The following is a 22979-nucleotide window of genomic DNA, read 5'->3' as shown; positions in this document are numbered from 1 at the left end:
TCCAGAATATTCATCAGTCACTCCTTGACTATGGTGAAGATAGCTACTTGCCCAGTGTCTGAAAAATCATCTCCTTGTGATTAGAATGGCCCAGTGGCTTGAACATTAACAGTTGCTATCATTTTTATATCAAGAGCACAGAAACTGAAGTCACTAATGATCCCTTTAAATCAGTGTCCAGCATTGCAGCTTACCTTTGACAAATTCTCCCAGTTGATCACGAACCTTCATATATACTGCTACTCGGATGGCATAAGTGCAATATTTAGGCCCAAAGGAATCTTTTTCTGGGGTAATGTCATCTGTTTGGTTTCCTCCTCATAAGTGCCCGCACCTCTCTCTTAGGAGGTTCATCTTTTCTCAGAGAGTAGTGAGTCTCTGGAATACATTACCGGCTGGTGTGGTGGGTGCTGACTCTCTAAGTCTTCAAGAGGAATTTGGACTGGTTCTTGACTGAGGCAGAGATCACATCATATAGAAGGTAAGTGGTTTTTTAGATAACACTTGATCCATGTGATCCCCTGGACTGGTTTCGATCGCCTGAGGGGGTCACAGAGGAATTTTCCAGAGAATTTTTCCCTTATTTGCTGTTGGTTTTTTGCTTTTTCCATGAAACGATATGGCTGTGGGGGAGTAGGAAGTGTCTGGTCATGATGTTCCAGCCATCATGAGTGTGGAGCAGGCTTGATGGACCAGCTGTTCTTTTCCTGCCCATCAGTTTCATACATTCTTAACCTAGTGTTCCTTTTATAAAACAATAGCCGCAGCTTTAGGCACAACGCTCTCTTTCATCAGGGACTTTTAGTCTGCTTGACATTGATTACTGCCTGGTACAAGTGTGATTATTTTGCTGCTACAGTATGCCATGTAATGATTCTAAATTTGATGTGAGAATTTACAAAATTAATTAGATACACCTCCTCTAATAAATGGCTCAAACTGTACTTTTAGTCTGCTACAATAAAAGATGGTAAATATATATATCAGAATGTATGGAATGGTATTAAAGTAACTCAAAGTAGTCTTAGCATCTAGAGCGCCATTTTCTGCATGCTAAGTTGTTGCAAAATTCCAGATGTGCTTTAGCCTACAGCTCTGAAAAGTGCCCTCGGAAGCATCGGTACAGCATTGTCTTAGTTACTAAGATTCTAGATTTTGATAAGGCTAACTTTAACAGGATGAGACAGATACTGGTCAAAACTGTTATCGAGTAAAAATACAGATGAGCAGTGGGAGGTATTCAAAAAAGAATTTAACTTAATACAGGACCGTATTTACCCCTAAGAGTATATACGGTCTTGTATTACTAAATAAAACAGCCATGGTCGACAAAAGAGATGAGAGATAATATAAAACTAAAAGAAAGAACATCCAAAAGTACAAAAAATAGTATAGATTCAGGGGACTAGAAGAGATATAAAGATCAGCAAAGGAAGACAAAAAAAAGATAGTAAGAGTTGCAAAAAGGGAAAGAAACTTGCGAGGGATATCAAGATTAACACAAAAAAGTTTTACAATTATATTAGAAGAAAAAGGGTAGTCAAGGATAATGTGGGCCCTTTAAAAACAGATGCAGGTAATACTGCAAATGAAAATAAGGAAATAAGGAAATGGCAGACTTGTTGAATAATTATTTTGTGTCAGTCTTCACATTGGAGGAAGAGGATAATATATCTGACATTCCAGGGAAACTAATAATGCATCAAGGACTGAAACTCGCTAAAGTTAATGTAAGCAAGGCAACAGTAAAAAAAAATAATGGCACTAAAGGCTGACAAATCCCGAGGACCTGATGGTTTCCACCCCAGGGTTTTAAAGGAATTAGATGAGGAAATTGCAGATGCTTTAGCCATAATCTTCCAAAGATCTCTTGATTCAGGGATTGTCCCTTGAGATTGGAAAATTGTAAATGTATTTAAGAAAGATGAGAAAGATAAACTAGGATATTATAGACCTGTTACTCTAACATCTGTTATTGGAATCTGTAATTAAGACAGTGTGACTGAGCACTTAGAGAAATTTGAGCTGATTAGAGAGAGCCAACATTGATTTGTAAAGAGTAGGTCATGTCAAACGAACCTAATTGAATTTTTTGAGGAAGTAACTAAAGTAGTAGACGGGAATGCCTATGGATGCAGTTTATATGGACTTCCAGAAGGCATTCAACAAGGTTCCACTGCTAAGGTTAGCTAAAATTAAATCTTATGGAATTGAAGTCAAATTATTGGTTGGGGGATTGGTTAGGTGATAGAAGACAGAGAGTAGAGATAATGGGTATGTACTCAAATTGGAAGGATGTGACTAGTGGTGTCCCACAAGGATCCATGCTGGGGCTTCAACTATTCACTACATTTATTAATGACTTAGATAACAATAGAGAACCATATATCCAAGTTTGCCGATGACACAAAAATTAGTGGCATGGTAAGTAGTGTAGACGGAAGGATAAAATTACAAAGAGACATTGATAGATTAAGTGAGTGGGCAAAACTGTGGCAGATCAATTTCAATGCAGGTAAGTGTGAGGTCATCCATTTTGGATCAAAAAAGAATAGATCCAAGTAATTTTTAAATGGTGAAAAGCTAGGAACAGTGGAGGTCCAAAAAGATTTAGGGGTCCAGATCACTAAAATGTACTAGTCAGGTACAAAAAATAACCAAAAAGGCTAATGGAATGTCAGCCTTTATATGTAGAGGCCTAGAATATCAAAGGGAGGAAGTTTTGCTTCAGCTAAACAAAGCCCTGTTTAGGCCACATCTGAAGTACTGTGCATAGTTCAGGGCACCGCACCTTAGAAAGGATATAAAGGCCTTGAAAGGAGTGCAGCGCAGATTTACCAGAATGTTACCAGGGCTCCAAGGCTTAGATTATGAGGAGAGATTACATAAACTAGGCTTGTATTTCCTGGAATATAGAAAGTTAAGGGGTGATTTGATTGAGATTTTTAGGATTTTGGAAGAAATTGATAAGGTAAGAGAGAAACCTTTTTTGCTGGTGGGGGAGTCTAGGACAAGGGGACATAACCTTAAATTCAGAGCCAAGCCATTCAGCAGAGAAGTTAGGAAACACTTTTTCACTCAAAGAGTGGTAAAAGTGTGGAACTCTCTCCCACAAAAAGCAGTAGATGCTAGCTCAATTAATAATTTTAAATCTGAGATCGATAGATTTTTGCTGGCCAAGGGTATTAAGGGATATGGAGTCAAGGCGGGTGGATGGAGTTAGGATACAGATCAGCCACGATCTCACTGAATGGCGGAACAGGTTCGGGGGGCTAAATGGCCTACTCCTGTTCCTATGTTTCTATTTCCTACATCAGCTATTCTTGTGGGCTGCCAAATTTGTGCCAATCAGTGCCAATTTATGGATAGTTCTGCACATTCATGCTCACCGGCATTTGTACTAAATCTGCATTAAAAAAAAGAGCCCCTACAATTGGCAGAGAGAGGAGACTTTCATCTAATCACTCCTAGCTAAATTGGAACCCGAGCTGAAAGGATAGTATGCTAACTCACTGTATCACTCATTACTCCTTCCCAGAACACTTACCTCATGTTACAAATCATTTGAAAGACAACTAGAGCAAAAAGATTATTACCACATCATTTCCGACTCCACTTTGGTTCATTCAATCCAGTATTGACATTGGAGTCTGAATTATTCCTAGTTACAGCATCATAGAGCTAACACTACATTCAGCCTTGGCTGCTTGTTTCTTTGCGTATCACTACGCCCCTATTAGACCTAGTAGCGTATCTACAGCAACAAAACTCAGTAAACAATTCGATTCTGAGAAATACAAATATCAGGTCTGAAATTCAGTTAATTATTTTTTTTTAAAATTGTTTTTCTGCTTTCAGGTCTAAACAGTAACTGACCTGCCAGTCTTCAGGTGCTTGGACAATTTTATGGACCTTGAAGTCTGGCAAATTTTTCTCAAGATAATCCGCCACAAGTTCTGCCTTGGCATAATAAGGGCAGTTTGCTCTACCTGCAACAGTCAAAACAAATCAAGATAGATGTCATTTTTATATTGATGTAAGAACGTCACCATTTTCAGGAACATGTAAAGATCATTGGTCCAACATGGCTGACCGTTTTTCACAGATCAACTTCCCTACCCGCCCTCTCGCCAGATCCCTCAATTCCTTCTCTTTTCGGAAAAACGTTTAATTGCTCCTTGAACCCATTTATACTGTCCACTTCCAGGGCCTTTTCACAGCTTTGGATTGAAAATTGGCTGCCACGTTTCCTAGGTTACAACAATAACTACACTTCAAAAGTACTTCATTGGCTGTAAAGCGCTCTGGAACGTCCTGAGGTTGTAAAAGGCGCTGCAAAAATTTTCTTTCTCACTCCTGAAGACACTAGGACATGATTGCTGAAATACAGTTGGCAGCCCTCCTCCGGGACCTTGCTCAACTGCCTGCTATTTGTATGCGGTAATACTCTTGCCTGAGTCAGAATATCACAGTTCAAATCCCACTCCAGAGACTTCAGCATGAAATCTAGGCTGACACTCCCAGTGCAGTACTGAGGGAGTGCTGCATTGTCAGAGGTGCTGTCTTTCAGATGAGATGTTAATCCACGGCCCCTTCTGCCCTCTCAGGTGGACGTAAAAGATCCCATGGCACTATTCAAAGAAGAGCAGGGGAGTTCTCCCGGTGTCCTGGCCAATATTTATCTCTTAACTAATACCACTAAAAATACATTATTCAGACATTTATTTCATTGCTGTTCATAGGATCTTGTTGTGCACAAATTGGCTGCTACATTTCCCTAAATTACAACACTGGCTACACGTCAAAAGTACTTAATTGGCTGTAAATTACATAGAATGTACAGCTCAGAAACAGGCCATTAGGCTCAACTGGGTTTATGCTGCACACAAGCCTCCTCCCACCCCTCTTCATCTCACCCTATCTGCATAACCTTCCATTCCTTTCTCCCTCATGTGTTTATCTAGCTTCCTTTTAAATTCATATTTGGGACCTGAGGTCGTTAATGTGCTATATAAATGCTAGTTCTTTCTATCTACCTGTTCTTTTTGTATGAATGCAAGTCAGTTCTTTCTCTCACACACTGTCCAATAAGGATCACTGAATAGAACCCGTGCTGAGGCCAATGGTCAGCATTAAATTCCATTGCTGGCCCCATACCCCAGCTCCCCTATCTGTCTCCAACTCTCCCTCTCTAAGATTAAAGTTGTATTTCCTTAGATACCTGTAACTAAACCTACAACGCGAGTTCCAGCCGTTCAAACGATTTTTTTTAGGTTTTGCTTAATTTAACACTGAGATGCCTCCAACCTACCTGCCACCACAAACTTCGCCATTTTGTTTGCAGCGTTGCCAGGCAACGGAAGCGCCCGGACCCAAATAGAGGTTGCACCGTCCGCGTCTCCCATTTTCTCCCGGCTGCAACAAAGACCGCGATAATGAATAGTTAAGTTTGACAGTCCTGTGATTTGTTTTTCAACCTAAATAGAAAAAAAATTAAAACCCACCCGCCAAACTTCTGGGGGAAGAAAAAAGTCTCAGCGTCAAGACTTTAAAGCAGTATTGGCGGACATGGAGGAATTGAAGGAGGCATCTCAGAAAGGACAGGTTGAGTTAAGTAAAATATGTAAGTGGACCGAACTTTGGCAGAGGAAAATTTACTGTCGACAAAGGTACTGATCTAGGAAGGAAAACTAGGCATATGTACTCCTTGAATGTGAAGTGTGTTGACCAGGTTTAGGGGATTCCCTCTTGGGCTGCACCGTTTTCAGGTTCTGGGGTTGACCATTTTTGTGCGTCGGCATTGCGAACCAAACACCGAATCCTACTGGCCAGATCCTCCCTGGGGCCCTTAACTGACTCAGGGCATGATGCTAACTTAGGGTTGCCAACCCTCCAAGGTAACAGCTAAGAATAAAGCTCAACTAGACCTAAGATTCTTAGCAGGCTCAATGCTCAACATATCCAAGCAGTTGGATTGCCAACTCTAGTTGGACCTATTCCTGGAGGTTTCATCACATGACCTTCTGCCTCCAACCACCCTGCCTCCACAGTCCCTCCATCAGTCGCTGGACACGTCCATCCTCACGGTGGACCACCTTCCCACACCGATTGGAAAGTGAAGACTCTGCGTTACCCGATTGGATGACTCTTGACTATCAGTCAAATAGCCTCACCCCCCCCCCATCTCCAATATGTTTATAACTAATAAACCAAAATGTTCAAAGAAAATTTAAAAATACATTTTTTTTCAATGCCTATGATTTCTCTCCCGGGTTGCTTCCGGCAGTGTCCTGGAGATTAATCTTCAATTCTTGGAGACTCCAGGACAATCTTGGAGGGTTGGCTTGCATGTCACCCTGCCTTGCATGTCACGCAGTACTACAAGGGCTTCCCCACCGACACTTGTGCAAGGACGAGCCCAACAGCTTGTGTGTTTGTGCAACTCATCAGTATGACTGTTAAATTGTAGGGGCCCAACATCAAACCTTTGCACCTGCCCCCCGCCAAGCAAACGCTACTCCTGAAAGATTGCGTACACTATTCCCTTGAGTACAGGAGGTTAAGGGGTGAACTAATTGAGGTGTTTAAGATGATTAAAGGAATTGATAGGGTAGATAGGGAGAAACTACTTCCTCTGGTGGGGGAGTCTAGAACATGGGGACATAATCTTAAAATTAGAGCTAGGCCGTTCAGGGGTGATGTCAGGAAGCACTTCTTCACACAAAGGGCAGTGGAAATCTGGAACTCTCTCCCCCAAAAAGCTGTTGAGGCTGGGGGTCAATTAAAAATTTCAAAACTCAGATTGATAGATTTTTGTTAGGTAAGGATATTAAGGGTTATGGAACAAAGGCGGGTAAATGGAGTTAAGATACTGATCAACCATGATCTAATTGAATGGCAGAACAGGCTTGAAGGGCTGAATGGCCTGCTCCTGTTCCTACGTTCCTGTGAATGTTGAACTACATGGCTAAAACACGAGAGCATTAGTCAGACGATATAATGATCAAACTATACAGTCCCGCTCCTGCACCATTACCTCTCGAGTCCCCCAAGGATCAATCCTTGTTTCCCTCCTATTTCATATAGACGTGCTGCCCCTCAGCAACATCATCCGAAACACGTCAGGTTCCACATGTACGCAGACGACACCCAGCTCTACCTCACCACCACCTCTCTCGACCCCTCCACTGCCTCTGACTTGTCACACTGCTTGTCCGATGAACAAAAATTTCCTCCAACTAAATGTGGGTCCCCCCCCACAAACTCTGTTCCCTAGCTCGACTCCATCCCTCTCACCGGTGTCCGATTTGACCCTGAGATGAGCTTGCGCCCACATATGCGCTCCATCACCAAGACCACCTACTTCCACCTCCATAACATCGCCCGTCTCCGTCTCCGCCCCTGCCTCAGCTTATCTACATAAATATAAAAGTTGCTTTAACCGTTAAAATTCTTTTTGTAAAATGGCATACTAACTCTCACCAGCAATAAGTCGGTTTGTCAGCTGCTCAATATAATAAATGAGATGTTTGCACTTACTTGATTTAATTTTAAAAATAAAACACAAGTATTCAATTGCACTGCATTCAAACTGCCTCTAAAGGTAACTGTGCAGTACTGGATATTGTTTTGCATATGAAGCCAATAGAGTTTGCACACGGTAGTGTGGGGCTGATACATTCTAATCCACATTAGTTATGTCAATTTAGAATTACGATCACTTTTGCCTAGTTTTAAAATGATTGGTATTAACTAATGGCATATTTAAATTGGTATCATTTTTATTTGACATTTTTTTTGCATATGTTGTCCTATGAGGAAAGATTGAGTAGAATGGGCCTATATTCTCTGGAGTTTAGAAGAATGAGAGGTGAAGCATATAAAATTCTTAGAGGGCTTGACAGGGTAGATGCTGTGAGGCTCTTTCCCCTGGCTGGGAGAGTCTAGAACTAGAGGTCATAGTCTCAAGATAAGGGGTCGGCCATTTAGGACCGAGATGAGGAGAAATTTCTTCACTCAGAGGGTTGTGAATCTTTAGAATTCCCTACCCCAGAGGGCTGTGAATGCTCAGTCATTGAGTATATTCAAGACTGAGATCGATAGATTTTTGGACACTAAGGGAATCAAGGGATATGGGGATAGGGCGAGAAAATGGAGTTGAGGTAGAAGATCAGCCATGATCTTATTGAATGGCGGAGCAGGCTTGAGGAGCCAAATGGCCTACTCCTGCTCCTATTTCTTATGTTCTTATTTGCTGCTGAAACCTTCATCTTTGCCTTTGTTACCTCTAGACTTGACTAATCCAATGCTCTCCTGGCTGGCCTCCCATCTTCCAACCTCCATAAACTCGAGCTCATCCAAAACTCTACTTCCCGTTTCCCATCTCACATCAAGTCCTGTTCACCCATCACCCATTTGCTCGCTGTCCTATATTGGCTCCAGGTCTGGGAATGCGTCGATTTTAAAATTCTCATCCCAGTTTTCAAATCCCTCCATGGCCTCACCCCTCCCTATTTCCATACCCCCTCCAGCCCTACAACCCTCAGAGATTTCTGCGCTCCTCCAATTCTTACCTCTTGTGCATCCCCGATTTTAATCGCGACCCTGCCTTCATCTGCCTAGGTCCAAAGCTCTGGAATTCTCTCCCTAATTCTCTCCGTCTCTCTAACTCTCTCCTTCTTTAAGTTGTGCCTTAAAACCTACCTCTTTGACCAAGCTTTTGGTCACCTGTTCTAATTTCTTCTAATGTGGCTCAGTGTTAAATTTTGTTTGGTAAGGCTCCTGCAAAGCGCCTTGGGACATTTTACTATGTTAAAGGTGCTGTATCAATGCAAGTTGTTGTTGTTGTTTGGTTAGACCACACCTTGTCTAGTTCTGGTCACTGACACTCGAGGGAGCCATTCAAGCACTGGGGGAAGTGCAGAAAAGAACCACAAGGGTGATCCCGAGTGTCAAAGAGGTCTCAGTTCAGAGGAAATACTGAATAAATTCAGGCACTTCGGGCTGTGAATCAGGCTGTGTAACGCCCGTTTTTTAGGCGCTTTGCAGCCTCCTAAGGTCCCAAAATGGCGTCTGGATGTTTGCGCACGTGCAGATAACGAACAACAGTACCATATAAAGTAAGGAGAATATGCATCAGATCAGTGTGAACGGCTGATTTACAGGGATAGATACAATTTTGGCACTCAACGCTCCATCCAGTGCATTGTCTTAACCACTAACAGCTGAACATGTCGTAGATGGTCTGGAGGGCCCCCCCCAACCCGCCACCAGTGCTATTTAAAGGAAACATGGAGGATATACAGGTTAGTTGCTAGATTAATGCTTCTGGCTGCTGATGCATTTGTACCAGTTTTTGGAGGTCTCCTATACTTGAATACTAGGACTAGGGGCCAGGAACACTCGGCTCCAGACCTCATTACAGCCTTGGTCCAATCATGGACAAAATAGCTGAATTCCAGAGGTGAGGTGAGAATGACTGCCCTTGACATCAAGGCAGCATTTGACCGAGTGTGGCACCAAGGAGCCCTAGTAAAATTGAAGTTAATGGGAATCAGGGGGAAAACTCTCCAGTGGCTGGAGTCATACCTAGCACAAAGGAAGATGGTAGTGGTTGTTGGAGGCCAATCATCTCAGCCCCAGGACATTGCTGCAGGAGTTCCTCAGGGCAGTGTCCTAGGCCCAATCAACTTCAGCTGCTTCATCAGTGACCTCCCCTCCATCATAAGGTCAGAAATGGGGATGTTTGTTGATGATTGCACAGTGTTCAGTTCCATTCGCAACACCTCAGATAATGAAGCAGTCCGTGCCCGCATCATCAAGACCTGGACAACATCCAGGCTTAGGCTCATAAGTGACAAGTAGCATTCGTGCCAGAGAAGTGCCAGGCAATGACCATCTCCAACAAGAGAGAGCCTAACCACCTCCCCTTGACATTCAACTGCATTACCATCGCCGAATCCCCCACCATCAACATCCTGGGGGTCACCATTGACCAGAAACTTAACTGGACCAGCCACATAAATACTGTGGCTACAAGAGCAGGTCAGAGACTGGGTATTCTGCAGCGAGTGACTCATCTCCTGACTCCCCAAAGCCTTTCCACCATCTACAAGGCACAAGTCAGGAGTGTGATGGAATACCCTCCACTTGCCTGGATGAGTGCAGCTCCAACAACACTCAAGAAGCTCGACACCATCCAGGACAAAGCAGCCGGCTTGATTGACACCCCATCCACCACCCTAAACATACACTCCCTTCACCACCGACGCACAATGGCTGCAGTGTGTACCATCTACAAGATGCACTGCAGCAACTCGCCAAGGCTTCTTCGACAGTAACTGCCAAACCCACGACCTCTACCACCTAGAAGGACAAGAGCAGCAGGCACATGGGAACAACACCACCTGAATGTTCCCCTCCATGTCCTGACTTGGAAATATATCGCCATTCCTTCATCGTCACTGGGTCAAAATCCTGGAACTCCCTTCCTAACAGCACTGTGGGAGAAGCTTCACCACACGGACTGCAGCGGTTCAAGAAGGCGGCTCACCACCACCTTCTCAAGGGCAATTAGGGATGGGCAATAAATGCTGACCTTGCCAGCGACGCCCACATCCCATTAAAGAATTTTTTAAAAACCTAAAATTTAGTGCCAAGATTTGCAGGAGTGAAGTTAGGAAATGCCTCTACATGCAAAGGGTGGTCGAAGCCTGGAACGCGCTTCTGCAAACGGCAGTTGATGCTAGCTCAATTGTGAATTTTAAATCTGAGATTGATAGATTTTTGTTAACCAAGGTTATTAAAGGATATGGGGCTAAGGCTGGTATTTAGAGTTAGGTCACAGACCAACCAACCATTGAATGGCGAACAGGCTTGTGGGGCTAAATGCCACTGCCACTTGCTGCCTCCTGTTATGCACCACCTTCTCCTGCAAGAAAGCGGGACATGTACCGGTGAGAGTCCTGCAGGATGTTTGGGTGATGTGCCTGCCATGCTTGAATAGCTGCCAGTGTGCATGACCTGTGAGTTGTGGGTGTGCGGCTTGTAATGTGTGAGGATGAGAGGAAGCATCTGATTGGAAGAGTTGAGTACTGATTGAAAGTTTGTTGTTAGGTGGGTGATGAACGGTGTAGTGCGTGGAATAGTGCATGCGGCTAGTGGTGCAGTTGGTAGGAGATGACACTTGACAGTTGACCTCACTCACCTTGACCACTCGTGTCAAAGCATTGAACTTCTTCCTACGTTGCATCCATGTTCGTGGTGCTATGCGCCTGGCATTGACATTGTCCCCTACTGCTTCTCACTACCTCTTGTGCATATGTCTGGAGGGCCTCTTGCTCCACCCCGCCCCCTGCGGATATAGGATGCTCCTCCTTGTGTCTACCTCTTGCATCAAGGCCTCTAGTGCATCTGCAAAGAACCTTGGTGCACGCTCAATCACAGGCCTGGTACAAACTCAGATTGGTAGATTGGTGAGGTCTGGCATGCAGATTGGAGGATGTGGGATTTAGTAGTGCGCAACCTTTATTCAATGTTTCAACATAACTCAACAGTTTGTAAACACAGGGACGGGACCTGTATCTGTGTTTTACTGCTGCGATGTCTGATCTCTGTTCAGACTCCATGCGGACCCATATCTTTTATTTTGCAAATAAGAGGTGCAGGCTGCCTTTAAGAGGTGCGAGGCACTCACGTGATATCGGGCCCCCCTGCTGGTGAGATCACTGAACAACGCAGCTAGGCCTGGCTGCTTGCGCTGGAATCAGGTAAGTGAGCAGGCAGCACGAATCTCACGTGCTGCCTGCATCAGAACGACCAGGACCCCTGCGTCCAGATTCGGGGGTTATCAAATTTAACCCCCATCCAGTCTTGAAAGGAGGCATCTGAGAGGTGACCTTATAGAAGTACACAAGATAGTTAAGGGAATGGTCAAGGTAAATCCTGAATACTTCTTTAAATTAAGTTGCAAGAGTAAGAACAGGGAACACAGTAATAGATATCTAAGAAAAGTAAATGGTTAAACTAGTAAAAGGTAAATTTAAGACTGAATGTCAGAAAGTTTTTCATAAAAGAACAATCAATACATGGAATGGACTTCCAGAGTACTGGAGGTGAAAACCCTCAGTGGAGCAGTGGGGGGACTTTAGGGTCTTTCTGGATGGATGAATTAAATTGGGCTGGGTGACTTTCCTCATCTGTAAGTATCTTGTGACCTCAGCAATCAAAAAGCAGTAACATGGATACTAAAAAATTCATAAATTTGTCATTGAGATTTTCACATTATAAAGTTTTTGGATGTCAGCTGTGGCTCAGTGAATGGCACTCTCGCCTCTGAGTCAGAAGGTAGTGGGTTCAGATCCCACTCCAGAGATTTAAGCACAAAATCCAGGCTGACACTTCAGTGTAGTACTGAGGGAGTGCTGCACTGTCATTTTTATTGTCTTTCAGATGAAGCATTAAACCGAGGCCCCATTTGCCCTCTCAGGTGGACGTAAAGGATCCCATGGCACTATTTTACAGAAGAGCAGGGGAATTCTTCCCGGTGTCCTGGCCAATATTTATCCCTCAACCAACATCACTATAACAGATGATCTGGTCACTATCTTATTGCTGTTTGTGGGACCTTGCTGTATGCAAATTGACTGTCGCGTTTCCTACATTACAACAGCGATTGCACTTCAGAAGTACTTCAGTGGCTGTAAAGCACTTTGGAACGCCCTGAGGTCGTGAAAGGTGTGATATAATTGTTAGTTCTTTCAAGTCTTTCTTTTCTTCAGTTTGTTCCTTTCTCTATGATGTGGAGATGCCGGTGATGGACTGGGGTTGACAAATGTACAGAATCTTACAACACCAGGTTATAGTCCAACAATTTTATTTGAAAATCACAAGCTTTCGGAGGCTTTCTCCTTCGTCAGGTGAATGTCACATTCACCTGACGAAGGAGAAAGCCTCTGAAAGCTTGTGATTTTCAAATAAAATTGTTGGACTATAACCTGGTGTTGTAAGATTCTGTTCCTTTCTCTATGTTAGGCTCCATGGATCCATTTGGTGGAGCTGTGGGCTACATATCTGAAATATTCACTTTTCATGTCTTGATATAACCTGACTAGGAATCAAAAATCCAGCTTTGTGCTGCTGGCCCTGAGACGAATAGTTCACTGACTTACGTCACTGACTTCTCACCGTACAGCACAAGTTTCAGCAATCCCATGCATGATACAACAACAAAAACTTGCATTTATATCGCGGCTTTAACATAGTAAAACGTCCCAAGGTGCTTCACAGGAGCGTTATCAAACAAAATTTGACACTGAGCCACATAAGAAGATATTAGGTCAGGTAACCAAATGCTTGGTCGAAGAGGTAGGTTTTAAGGAGTGTCATAAAGGAGGAGAGAAAGCCAGAGAGGTATAGGGAGGGAATTCCAGAGCTTAGGGTGTGGCAGCTGAAGGCATGGCCGCCAATGGTGAAGCAAAGGAAATAGGAGATACAGAAGAGGCTAGAATTGAAGGAGTGCAGAGATCTCAGAGGATTGTAGGGCTGGTGGATGTTACAGAGATAAGGAAGGGTGAGGCCATGGAGGGATTTAAAAACAAGGATGCGAATTTTAAAATTGAGGTGTTACCGAACCGGGTGCCAATGTAGGTCAGTGAGCACAGGGGTGATGGGTGAACAGGACTCCTGCCCCTTGGGCCTTAAAGAAAACATCTTCTCCTATTCTCAAAGTGAATAGAGGCTAATTTGGCTAAATGGGCCTGGGATGAGACAATTGACCCTCATTGTCTCAGTTTGAAGTAGATGGTGAGCTGTGAGGTTCCACAAACTGGCTTGTCTACCTTTAATTCACAGCCTCAATGCCTGCAGCCTGTGGCTTCTAGTTATTTAAAAAACCTGTGTAAAATTGCTTTGTTTTAAAACACACACTTAAACATCTCATTCCAAAATCCTTTCTGTGAAGAAAGAAATGTTCGAAATTCCCAAAAAGTGACGCACATTATGAAATTTCATGTTGAAACATCACATCTGAGACACTGTGCCAAAAAGTGGTGATCTAGAGGCCAGCCATTACGACAACAACTTGAATTCACATAGTGCCTTAAACGTAGTAAAACGTCTTTTATAACCAGTGTCGCCCAAATCCCGAGAACAAATTTTAAAAATACCAAGCAACCTTCTGGGCTGCATATAAACCAGTGAAAGATTAATTTGAGAAACGTAAAAGCTAGATTACAGAACCCGAGCAGCAGACCCATTCCAACAGGGGAAACCAGGTGTAGCAAATATAAGTGGCAATAGAAACTGAACGCTAGAAGCTGCTGTTGGAGATATTGGTGACGAACACTTCATGCATTCCTCTACCTGACAGTTTTACCGGCCATATTAACAACAACAACTTGCATTTATATAACGCCTTTAACATGGTAAAACATCCCAAGGTGCTTCAAAGGAGCTTTATCGAACAAAATTGATACCGAGCCACATAAGGAGATATTAGGACAGGTGACCAAAAGCTTCGTCAAAGAGGTAGGTTTTAAGGAGCATCTTAAAGGAGGAGAGAGAGGCGGAGAGGTCCAGGGAGGGAATTCCAGAGCTTAGAAAAATATCTTTGATATAAAAATAAATCTAGAGTTATCTTTTTGAACAAATTTCTCAACTAAAGGCTGGAAAATTGGTCTTGCGCTAATAACCACGCCTGTAGGTGAAAATCTGAGGCTCGCTGGAAATTGGGCCTTATTTACATAACATAAGCGAGCTGCGGACGCCAATCGGGCAGTCATGTTGCATCTCCGACATGGAGCAAACTCACAGAAAGAAAGTCTTGCATTTATATAGCGCCTTTCATGACCCAAAGTGCTTTGTAGCCAATTAAATACTTTTGACCTGTAGTCACTGTTGTAATTTTAATGCCCTCTTGTTCTGGACTCCCCCATCAGAGGAAATAGTTTCCTATTTTATATATGATTTGGAGATGCCGGTGATGGACTGGGGTGGACAAATGTAAGGAGTCGCACAACACCAGGTTATAGTCCAACAGCTTTATTTGAAATCACAAGCTTTCGGAGCTTTGCTCCTTCGTCAGGTGAAGTGATGAAGGAGCAAAGCTCCGAAAGCTTGTGATTTCAAATAAAGCTGTTGGACTATAACCTGGTGTTGTGCGACTCCTTCTATTTTATATACTTAGTGATCTAGAGCCAGGAGGTTTCCTGTAACAATTGCCTGGTCAGACAGTCAGGAAGTTCTATGTTTCCCTTCATCATGAGTGGCCATTATGAGTGAAGTGATGGCATGTGGGAGGTTGATGGAGAATCAATTACAATCAGAACTTCAATAATTTTAAAGAGAATCATTCAGGTGATTTAGTACTGAGGTGAAGGAGTACATTATGCGGTGGAATAAGGAACAACTGAGGAATGTTCTCAGTAACTCAGTGGGAGAAATGAACATGTGCTAAGTCTAATGGAATAACTTTACCAATTTTCCCCTTGCTCTTTAAATGGAGAGGAGAGTGAGTAATAGGATATGAAGGAAAGAATGACTCCCTCGTGGGGTTTAGGTACCATTCATTTGGATAAAAGAGCAAATAATATGATGTGATGGAATGAAGGAAACATTCCCCCATTGGAGTTCATTTCCATTTAAATTGGAGTAAATATAATGAAATTAAATGAATGATATCATTGCATGGGTTTTACTCTGCCTCTTAGAGGAAAGGAGAGACTGTAACATAGGAGATGTGGGGAGCTTTCTGACAGGACTTAGATATGAGTTTTATTTTAGATATAAAATCAAAGTCTGCTTTAATGAATCCTCAGACTACATTATTACACTGACAACTAAAGGCAACTTGCATATCCATAGCGCCTTTCACAATCTCACAAGTCCCAAAGTATTTTTGAAGTGTAGTCACTGTTGTGATGTAGTAAATGCGGCAGCTAAATGTGCACACTGCAAATAGCAATATGATAATGACCAGATAATCTGTATTAGTGATGTTGGTTGAGGGATACTGGGGGATATTGGCCAGGACACTGGGGTGAATTCCCCTGCTCTTCTTGGAATAGTGTCATGGAATCTTTTACGTCCACTTGAGAGGGCAGACGGGGCTTTTATTGGCTGTGAATGCGCTTTGGGATGTCCTAATGTCATGAAAGGCACTATATAAATGTAAGTTCTTTCTTTCTTTAACTATTACCAGGTCTGAGTCAAACCCCAAAGCAGTACAGATTTTCCTACAGATTGATGGCCAGGCTCTGCCTGCTGCAGGGTGACAGGCCAGTCAGGCTCCATGGGATTAATGTTCCTCTGGTCACCGTGCAGTAAAAATCCTGACATGCCCACTCCTAGTGTGCCCTGGGGAGAGCCCAGCCCGCGATTCTCCATCCATTAAAGTCAATGGATGGAAAATCCTGGTCTGAGAGTTTGTTTCATGTGAACTGCTGCTGTGCGATAGAAGTGAGTACTTTGGAATTTGTTTACCAATGTGTAGGGAGATCCACAAAAATGACAGGACTGTGCTCTGGAATGGGACTTGGACCCACAACCTTCTGACTCAGAGGCGAGAATGCCACCACTGAGCCACGGCTGCCTGGAGTGTTTGGCTTTTAGTAAGTAGGATAGACTTCCGTCTTTACAGGTTGGGCATTAATCATCCCCTGGACAGAGTGCGAATAATCAGGTGCACTTCCCTAACAGAACCTGCCTGATTTTCCTTCAGGCCTGATCTGACCCAAGCCTACCTTCCCCCCAACCCATCACCCCACTGCCCTCAACCCCAACCTGCCTGAATCTCTTTCTCTTCTCTTCACCCAGCCCACACTTAACACCCAGGCGGTAAAGATGAAAACACCCCCAAAGGTTTTTACAATTTCAATGAAAGCGCCAAAACTGCGGACGTGGATTCACGACTTTGTCACCAGAAGAATTCTCACCCCGACACCAGAAGACCAGGCTGCAAAGCGATGGAACTCATGACGAACGATGCTGCTGAATTCGAATGGCCCACCCGTTATACACCGCGTCATTATAAACCGCCCATTATACAACATTCATTATACTCCGCGCCCGTTATACACTGCCTGTTATACACCGCCCATTATACAGCGTTCATTATACTCTGCGCCCGTTATACACCGCCTGTTATACACCACGCCCGTTATACACCGCCCATTATACAACGTTCATTATACTCCGCGCCCGTTATACATCGCCTGTTATACACTGCCAGTTATACAGCGTGCCCGTTATACACCACGCCTGTTATACACCGTGCCCGTTATACACCGCCCGTTATACAGCGCGTCCGTTATACACCGCCCATTATACACTGCCTGTTATACACTGCCAGTTATACAGCGTGCCCGTTATACACCACGCCTGTTATACACCGTGCCCGTTATACACCGCCCATTATACAGCGCGTCCGTTATACACCGCCCATTATACACTGCCTGTTATACACTGCCAGTTATACAGCATGCCTGTTATACACTGCGCCTGTTATACACCGTGCCCGTTATACACCGCCCGTTATACAGCGCGCCCGTTATACACCGCCCATTATACACTGCCTGTTATACACTGCCAGTTATACAGCATGCCTGTTATACACCGCGCCTGTTATACACTGTGCCCGTTATACACCGCCCGTTATAAAGCGCACCCGTTAGACCCCACGCCCGTTATACACCGCCCATTATACACCGCCTGTTATACACTGCCGGTTATACAGCGTGCCCGTTATACACCGCACCAGTTATACACTGTGCCCGTTATACACCGTGCCCTTTATATACCACCCGTTATACACCGCGCCCATTATATACGGCCCGTTATACACCGCGCCTTTATATACCGCCCATTATACACCGCGCTCATTATATACGGCCCGTTATACACCGCGCCTTTAATATACCGCCCATTATACACCGCGCTCATTATATACCGCCCGTTATACACCGTGCCCTTTATATACCGCCCGTTATACACCGCGCCCATTATATACCGCCCGTTATACACCACGCTCATTATATACGGCCCGTTATACACCACACCTTTAATATACCGCCCGTTATACACCGCGCTCATTATATACCGCCGTTATACACCGCGCCCATTATATACCGCCCGTTATACACCGTGCCCATTATATACCGCCCGTTATACGCCGCGCCCATAATATACCGCCCGTTATACACCGCGCCCATTATATACCGCCCGTTATACACCGCGCCATTATATACCGCCCATTATACACCACGCTCATTATATACCGCCCGTTATACACCGTGCCCATTATATACCGCCCGTTCTACACTGCGCCATTATATACCGCCCGTTATACACCGCGCCCATAATATACCGCCCGTTATACACCGCGCCCATTATATACCGCCCGTTATACACCGCGCCATTATATACCGCCCATTATACACCACGCTCATTATATACCGCCCGTTATACACCGTGCCCATTATATACCGCCCGTTCTACACTGCGCCATTATATACCGCCCGTTATACACCGCGCCCATAATATACCGCCCGTTATACACCGCGCCCATTATATACCGCCCGTTATACACCGCGCCATTATATACCGCCCATTATACACCACGCTCATTATATACCGCCCGTTATACACCGTGCCCATTATATACCGCCCGTTATACACCGTGCCCTTTATATACCGCCCGTTATACATCACGCCCATTATATACCGCCCGTTATACACCGCGCTCATTATATACCGTCTGTTATACACCGCGCCATTATATACCGCCCATTATACACTGCGCCCATTATATACCGCCCGTTATACACCGCGCCATTATATACCGCCCATTATACACCGCTCTTATTATATACCGTCTGTTATACACCGCGCCATTATATACCGCCCGTTATACACCGCGCCCATTATATACCACCTGTTATACACCGTGCCCTTTATATACCGCCCGTTATACACCGCGCCATTATATACCGCCTGTTATACACCATGCCCTTTATATACCGTCTGTTATACACCGCGCCATTATATACCGCCCGTTATACACCGCGGCCATTATATACCGCCCGTTATACACTGCGCCCATTATATACCACCCGTTATACACCGCGCCTTTATATACCGCCCATTATACACGCGCCCATTATATACCGCCCATTATACACCGCGCTCATTATATACGCTCATTATATACCGTCTGTTATACACCGTGCCCATTATATACTGCCCGTTATACACCGCGCCATTATATACCGCCCGTTATACACTGCGCCCATTATATACTGCCCGTTATACCCTGCGCCCATTATATACCGCCCGTTATACACCGTGCCCTTTATATACCGCCCGTTATACACCGCGGCCATTATATACCGCCCATTATACACTGCGCCCATTATATACCACCCGTTATACACCGTGCCCTTTATATACCGCCCGTTATACACCGCGGCCATTATATACCACCCGTTATACACCGCGCCATTATATACCACCTGTTATACACTGCGCCCATTATATACCGCCCGTTATACACCGCGCCCATTAAACACCGCCTGTTATACACCGCGTCCAGTATATAGCGCCGATTATATACCGCCTGTTATACACCGCGTCCATTATATAGCGCCCATTATATACCGCGCCCATTATATACTGCCCGTTATACACCGCGCTTATTATATACCGCCCATTATACACGCGCCCATTATATACCGCCCGTTATACACCGCGTCCATTGTATAGCACCCATTATATACCGCCTGTTATACACCACGCCCATTATTTACCGCCCGTTATACACCGCGCCCATTATATACCGCCCGTTATACACCGCGCTCATTATATACCGCCCGTTATACACCGCGCCCATTATATACCACCCGTTATACACGCGCCCATTATAAACCGCCCGTTATACACCGCGCTCATTATATACCGCCCGCTTTACACCGCGCCCATTATATACCACCCGTTATACACGCGCCCATTATATACCGCGCTCATTATATACCGCCCGTTATACACCGCGCCCATTATATACCGCCCGTTATACACCGCGCCATTATATACCGCCCGTTATACATCGCGTCCATTATATACCGCCCGTTATACACCGCGCCCATTATATACCGCCCGTTATACACCGTACCCTTTATTTACCACCTGTTATACATGTGCCCTTTATACACCGCCCGTTATACACCATGCCCATTATATACCGCCCATTATACATGTGCCCTTTATACACCGCCCGTTATACACCATGCCCATTATATACCGCCCGTTATACCCCATGCCCATTATATACTGCCCATTATACATGTGCCCTTTATACACCGCCCGTTATACACCATGCCCATTATATACCGCCCATTATACATGTGCCCTTTATACACCGCCCGTTATACACTGCGCCCATTATATACCGCCCGTTATACACCGTACCCTTTATTTACCGCCTGTTATACATGTGCCCTTTATACACCGCCCGTTATACACCATGCCCATTATATACCGCCCATTATACATGTGCCCTTTATACACCGCCCGTTATACACCATGCCCATTATATACCGCCCGTTATACCCCATGCCCATTATATACCACCCGTTATACACCATGCCCTTTATACACCGCCCGTTATACACCATGCCCATTATATACCGCCCATTATACCCCATGCCCATTATATACCGCCCGTTATACACCATGCCCTTTATACACCGCCTGGTATACACCACTCCCGTTATACACCATGCCCGGTATACACCACCTGTTATATGATATTCAATGTACACTGCGCCCGTCATACACTGCGCCCGTTATTCATCGCACCCGTTATATGCCTTGCCCATTATATACCACCCGTTATACACCGCACCCATTATACTCTGCCTGTTATACACCATGCCCTTTATACACAGCCCGTTATACACCATGCCAGTTATACACTGCCCATTATACACCGTGCCCATTATACACTGCCCATTATACACCGTGCCCGTTATACACCGCCCGTTATACACCATGCCCATTATATACCACCCATTATACACATGCCCATTATATACCGCCCATTATACACCATGCCCGTCATACACCATGCCAGTTATACACCGCTCGTTATACACTGCCCGTTATACACCATGCCAGTTATACACCGCCCATTATACACCATGCCCGTTATACGCTGCCCGTCATACACCATGCCCGTTAATACACCATGCCCGTTATAAACATGCCCATTATACACTGCCCAATATACACCACGCCTGTTATACACCATGCCCGTTATACACCATGCCCGTTATACACCATGCCTGTTATTACACCATGCCCGTTATACACATGCCCGTTATATATCGCCCGTTTTACACTGCCTGTTATACACCACTCCCGTTAAACACCGCCTGCTCTCCACTGCCCGTTACACACCACACCCATTATACACCCCCCGTTATACACCGTGCCATTATACTCCGCGCCCGTTATGCACCCCATGTTGTACACCACGCCCATAATACACCGCGCCTGTTATACACCGTGCCTGTCATATACCGCCCATTATGCCCCACGCCCGTTATACACCGCGCCATAATACACTGTGCCTGTTATATACCGCACCCATCATACACCGCACCCATTATGCACCATGCCCGTTATACACCATGCCGCAATACACTGTTTTATATACCGCACCCGTCATACACCGCCTATTAAGCACCACACCCGTTATACACCGCGCCCATTATGCACCACGCCCGTTATACACCATGCCGTAATACACTTTTATATACCGCACCCGTCTTACACTGCCCATTATACACCGCGTCCGTCATACACCGCGTCCGTCATACACCGCGCCCACTATACACCGCGCCCACTATACACCGCGCCCACTATACACCGCGCCCGTTATACACCGCACCCGTTATACACCGCGTCCATAATACACCGCGTCCATAATACACCGCGACCGTAATACACCGCGTCCGTTATACACCACCCGTTATACATCACGGCCGTTATACACCGCCTGATAACCAGATCTGTTGATCTCAACAGAACTGAAATCCAGGCGGGGAGTATAACAGACGGCCCATGCAATACCTTCCAAGACACATTTCTACCCCAAAACCTCACACACACAGCGCCATGCGTCTAATGTCACTGCTGGGTGGCCCGAACAACATATACCGTTCCCCGCAAGATGATTTCTTTTTCTTCTTGTCATGTTGACTTTTCATTCGCAGCCTTTTTTAAAAAAATATTAAATGTGTTTTTTTTTCATCCCTGGGGGAAGAAGGAGAAGAAAGAAAATCGAAACACATCAACAAATATATAGAACGCCTTTAGCCCAGTCGACAGGTGTGATTGCAGGATCACATTAAAATGATAATTGGGGGTCATGCAAAGAGCTCCTGCCAGCAGTGCATTCATTCACAGCAGAGGTGAGAACTGGGTTAGTTTGTTAATGCAGGAGGGTCAGGCTGTGCTGAGTGACCTCTTGTTCAGTGAACATTTTGAATTTGCTTTCAATATTACACTTGGCAAGAAGGTGTAAATGTATTTCTTTACTGTTGATTCTCCATCTAATTCCAATTAGAGGCAACTTTGACCTAACTCGCCCATTGGGTAACTGACAGGATCGGGTGCAATGCTGGTTTTACACCCCGCCCGATTTTGCTCTCTGTTGAAGTTAACGGAGAGCAATATCGGGTGGGGGTGTAAAACCAGCATTCCACCCGATCCCGTGGGATTCCCGCCCAGTGAGATAGGTTAAAATGACCCCCTAAATGTCTATTAATTTCACAGTGCTGCTTTTCTTAGCTACATTGTGTTGGGTTGGTGCAAAAAGAAGCCTCTAGATAAGTGAAATTCGGAAATAGCACCTGCCACTCATCCAGTGTACCTCATCAAACAGTGAACTACCCTACCATACATATTGTACATCATATAAAAGAAAA

General features: G+C 44.7%; 2 protein-coding genes across 6 annotated transcripts in view; one reads left to right on the top strand and one right to left on the bottom strand.

Annotated features, from left to right (window-relative positions):
- mdh1b (malate dehydrogenase 1B, NAD (soluble)) overlaps positions 1–5363 on the bottom strand; it is a 75054-nt gene extending 69691 nt beyond the window's left edge. For all 3 annotated transcript variants that reach the window (XM_067988075.1, XM_067988076.1, XM_067988078.1), the window contains exons 1-2: positions 5312–5363; positions 3877–3989 (exon numbers count right to left, since the gene is read on the bottom strand). In XM_067988075.1, coding sequence (XP_067844176.1) covers positions 3877–3989; positions 5312–5333 — 135 coding nt within the window. In that variant the 5' untranslated portion in view covers positions 5334–5363. The remainder of the gene's footprint in view (positions 1–3876; positions 3990–5311) is intronic.
- A 63-nt stretch (positions 5364–5426) lies between these two features.
- Positions 5427–22979, top strand: part of LOC137323400 (uncharacterized) — a 28039-nt gene continuing 10486 nt past the window's right edge. For 2 of the 3 annotated variants that reach the window (XM_067986880.1, XM_067986879.1), the window contains exon 1: positions 5427–5623. The gene's annotated coding sequence lies outside the window, so the exon portion shown is untranslated. Of the gene's footprint in view, positions 5624–21857; positions 22464–22979 lie in introns of those variants that run through there. The other variant, XM_067986877.1, reaches the window with a different exon arrangement.

Source organism: Heptranchias perlo, chromosome 7, assembly GCF_035084215.1.
Source record: "Heptranchias perlo isolate sHepPer1 chromosome 7, sHepPer1.hap1, whole genome shotgun sequence".
In the NCBI taxonomy this organism is placed as follows: domain Eukaryota; kingdom Metazoa; phylum Chordata; class Chondrichthyes; order Hexanchiformes; family Hexanchidae; genus Heptranchias; species Heptranchias perlo.
Note: the sequence above shows the minus strand (reverse complement) of the source record. Positions and strands in the feature narration are given on the sequence as shown.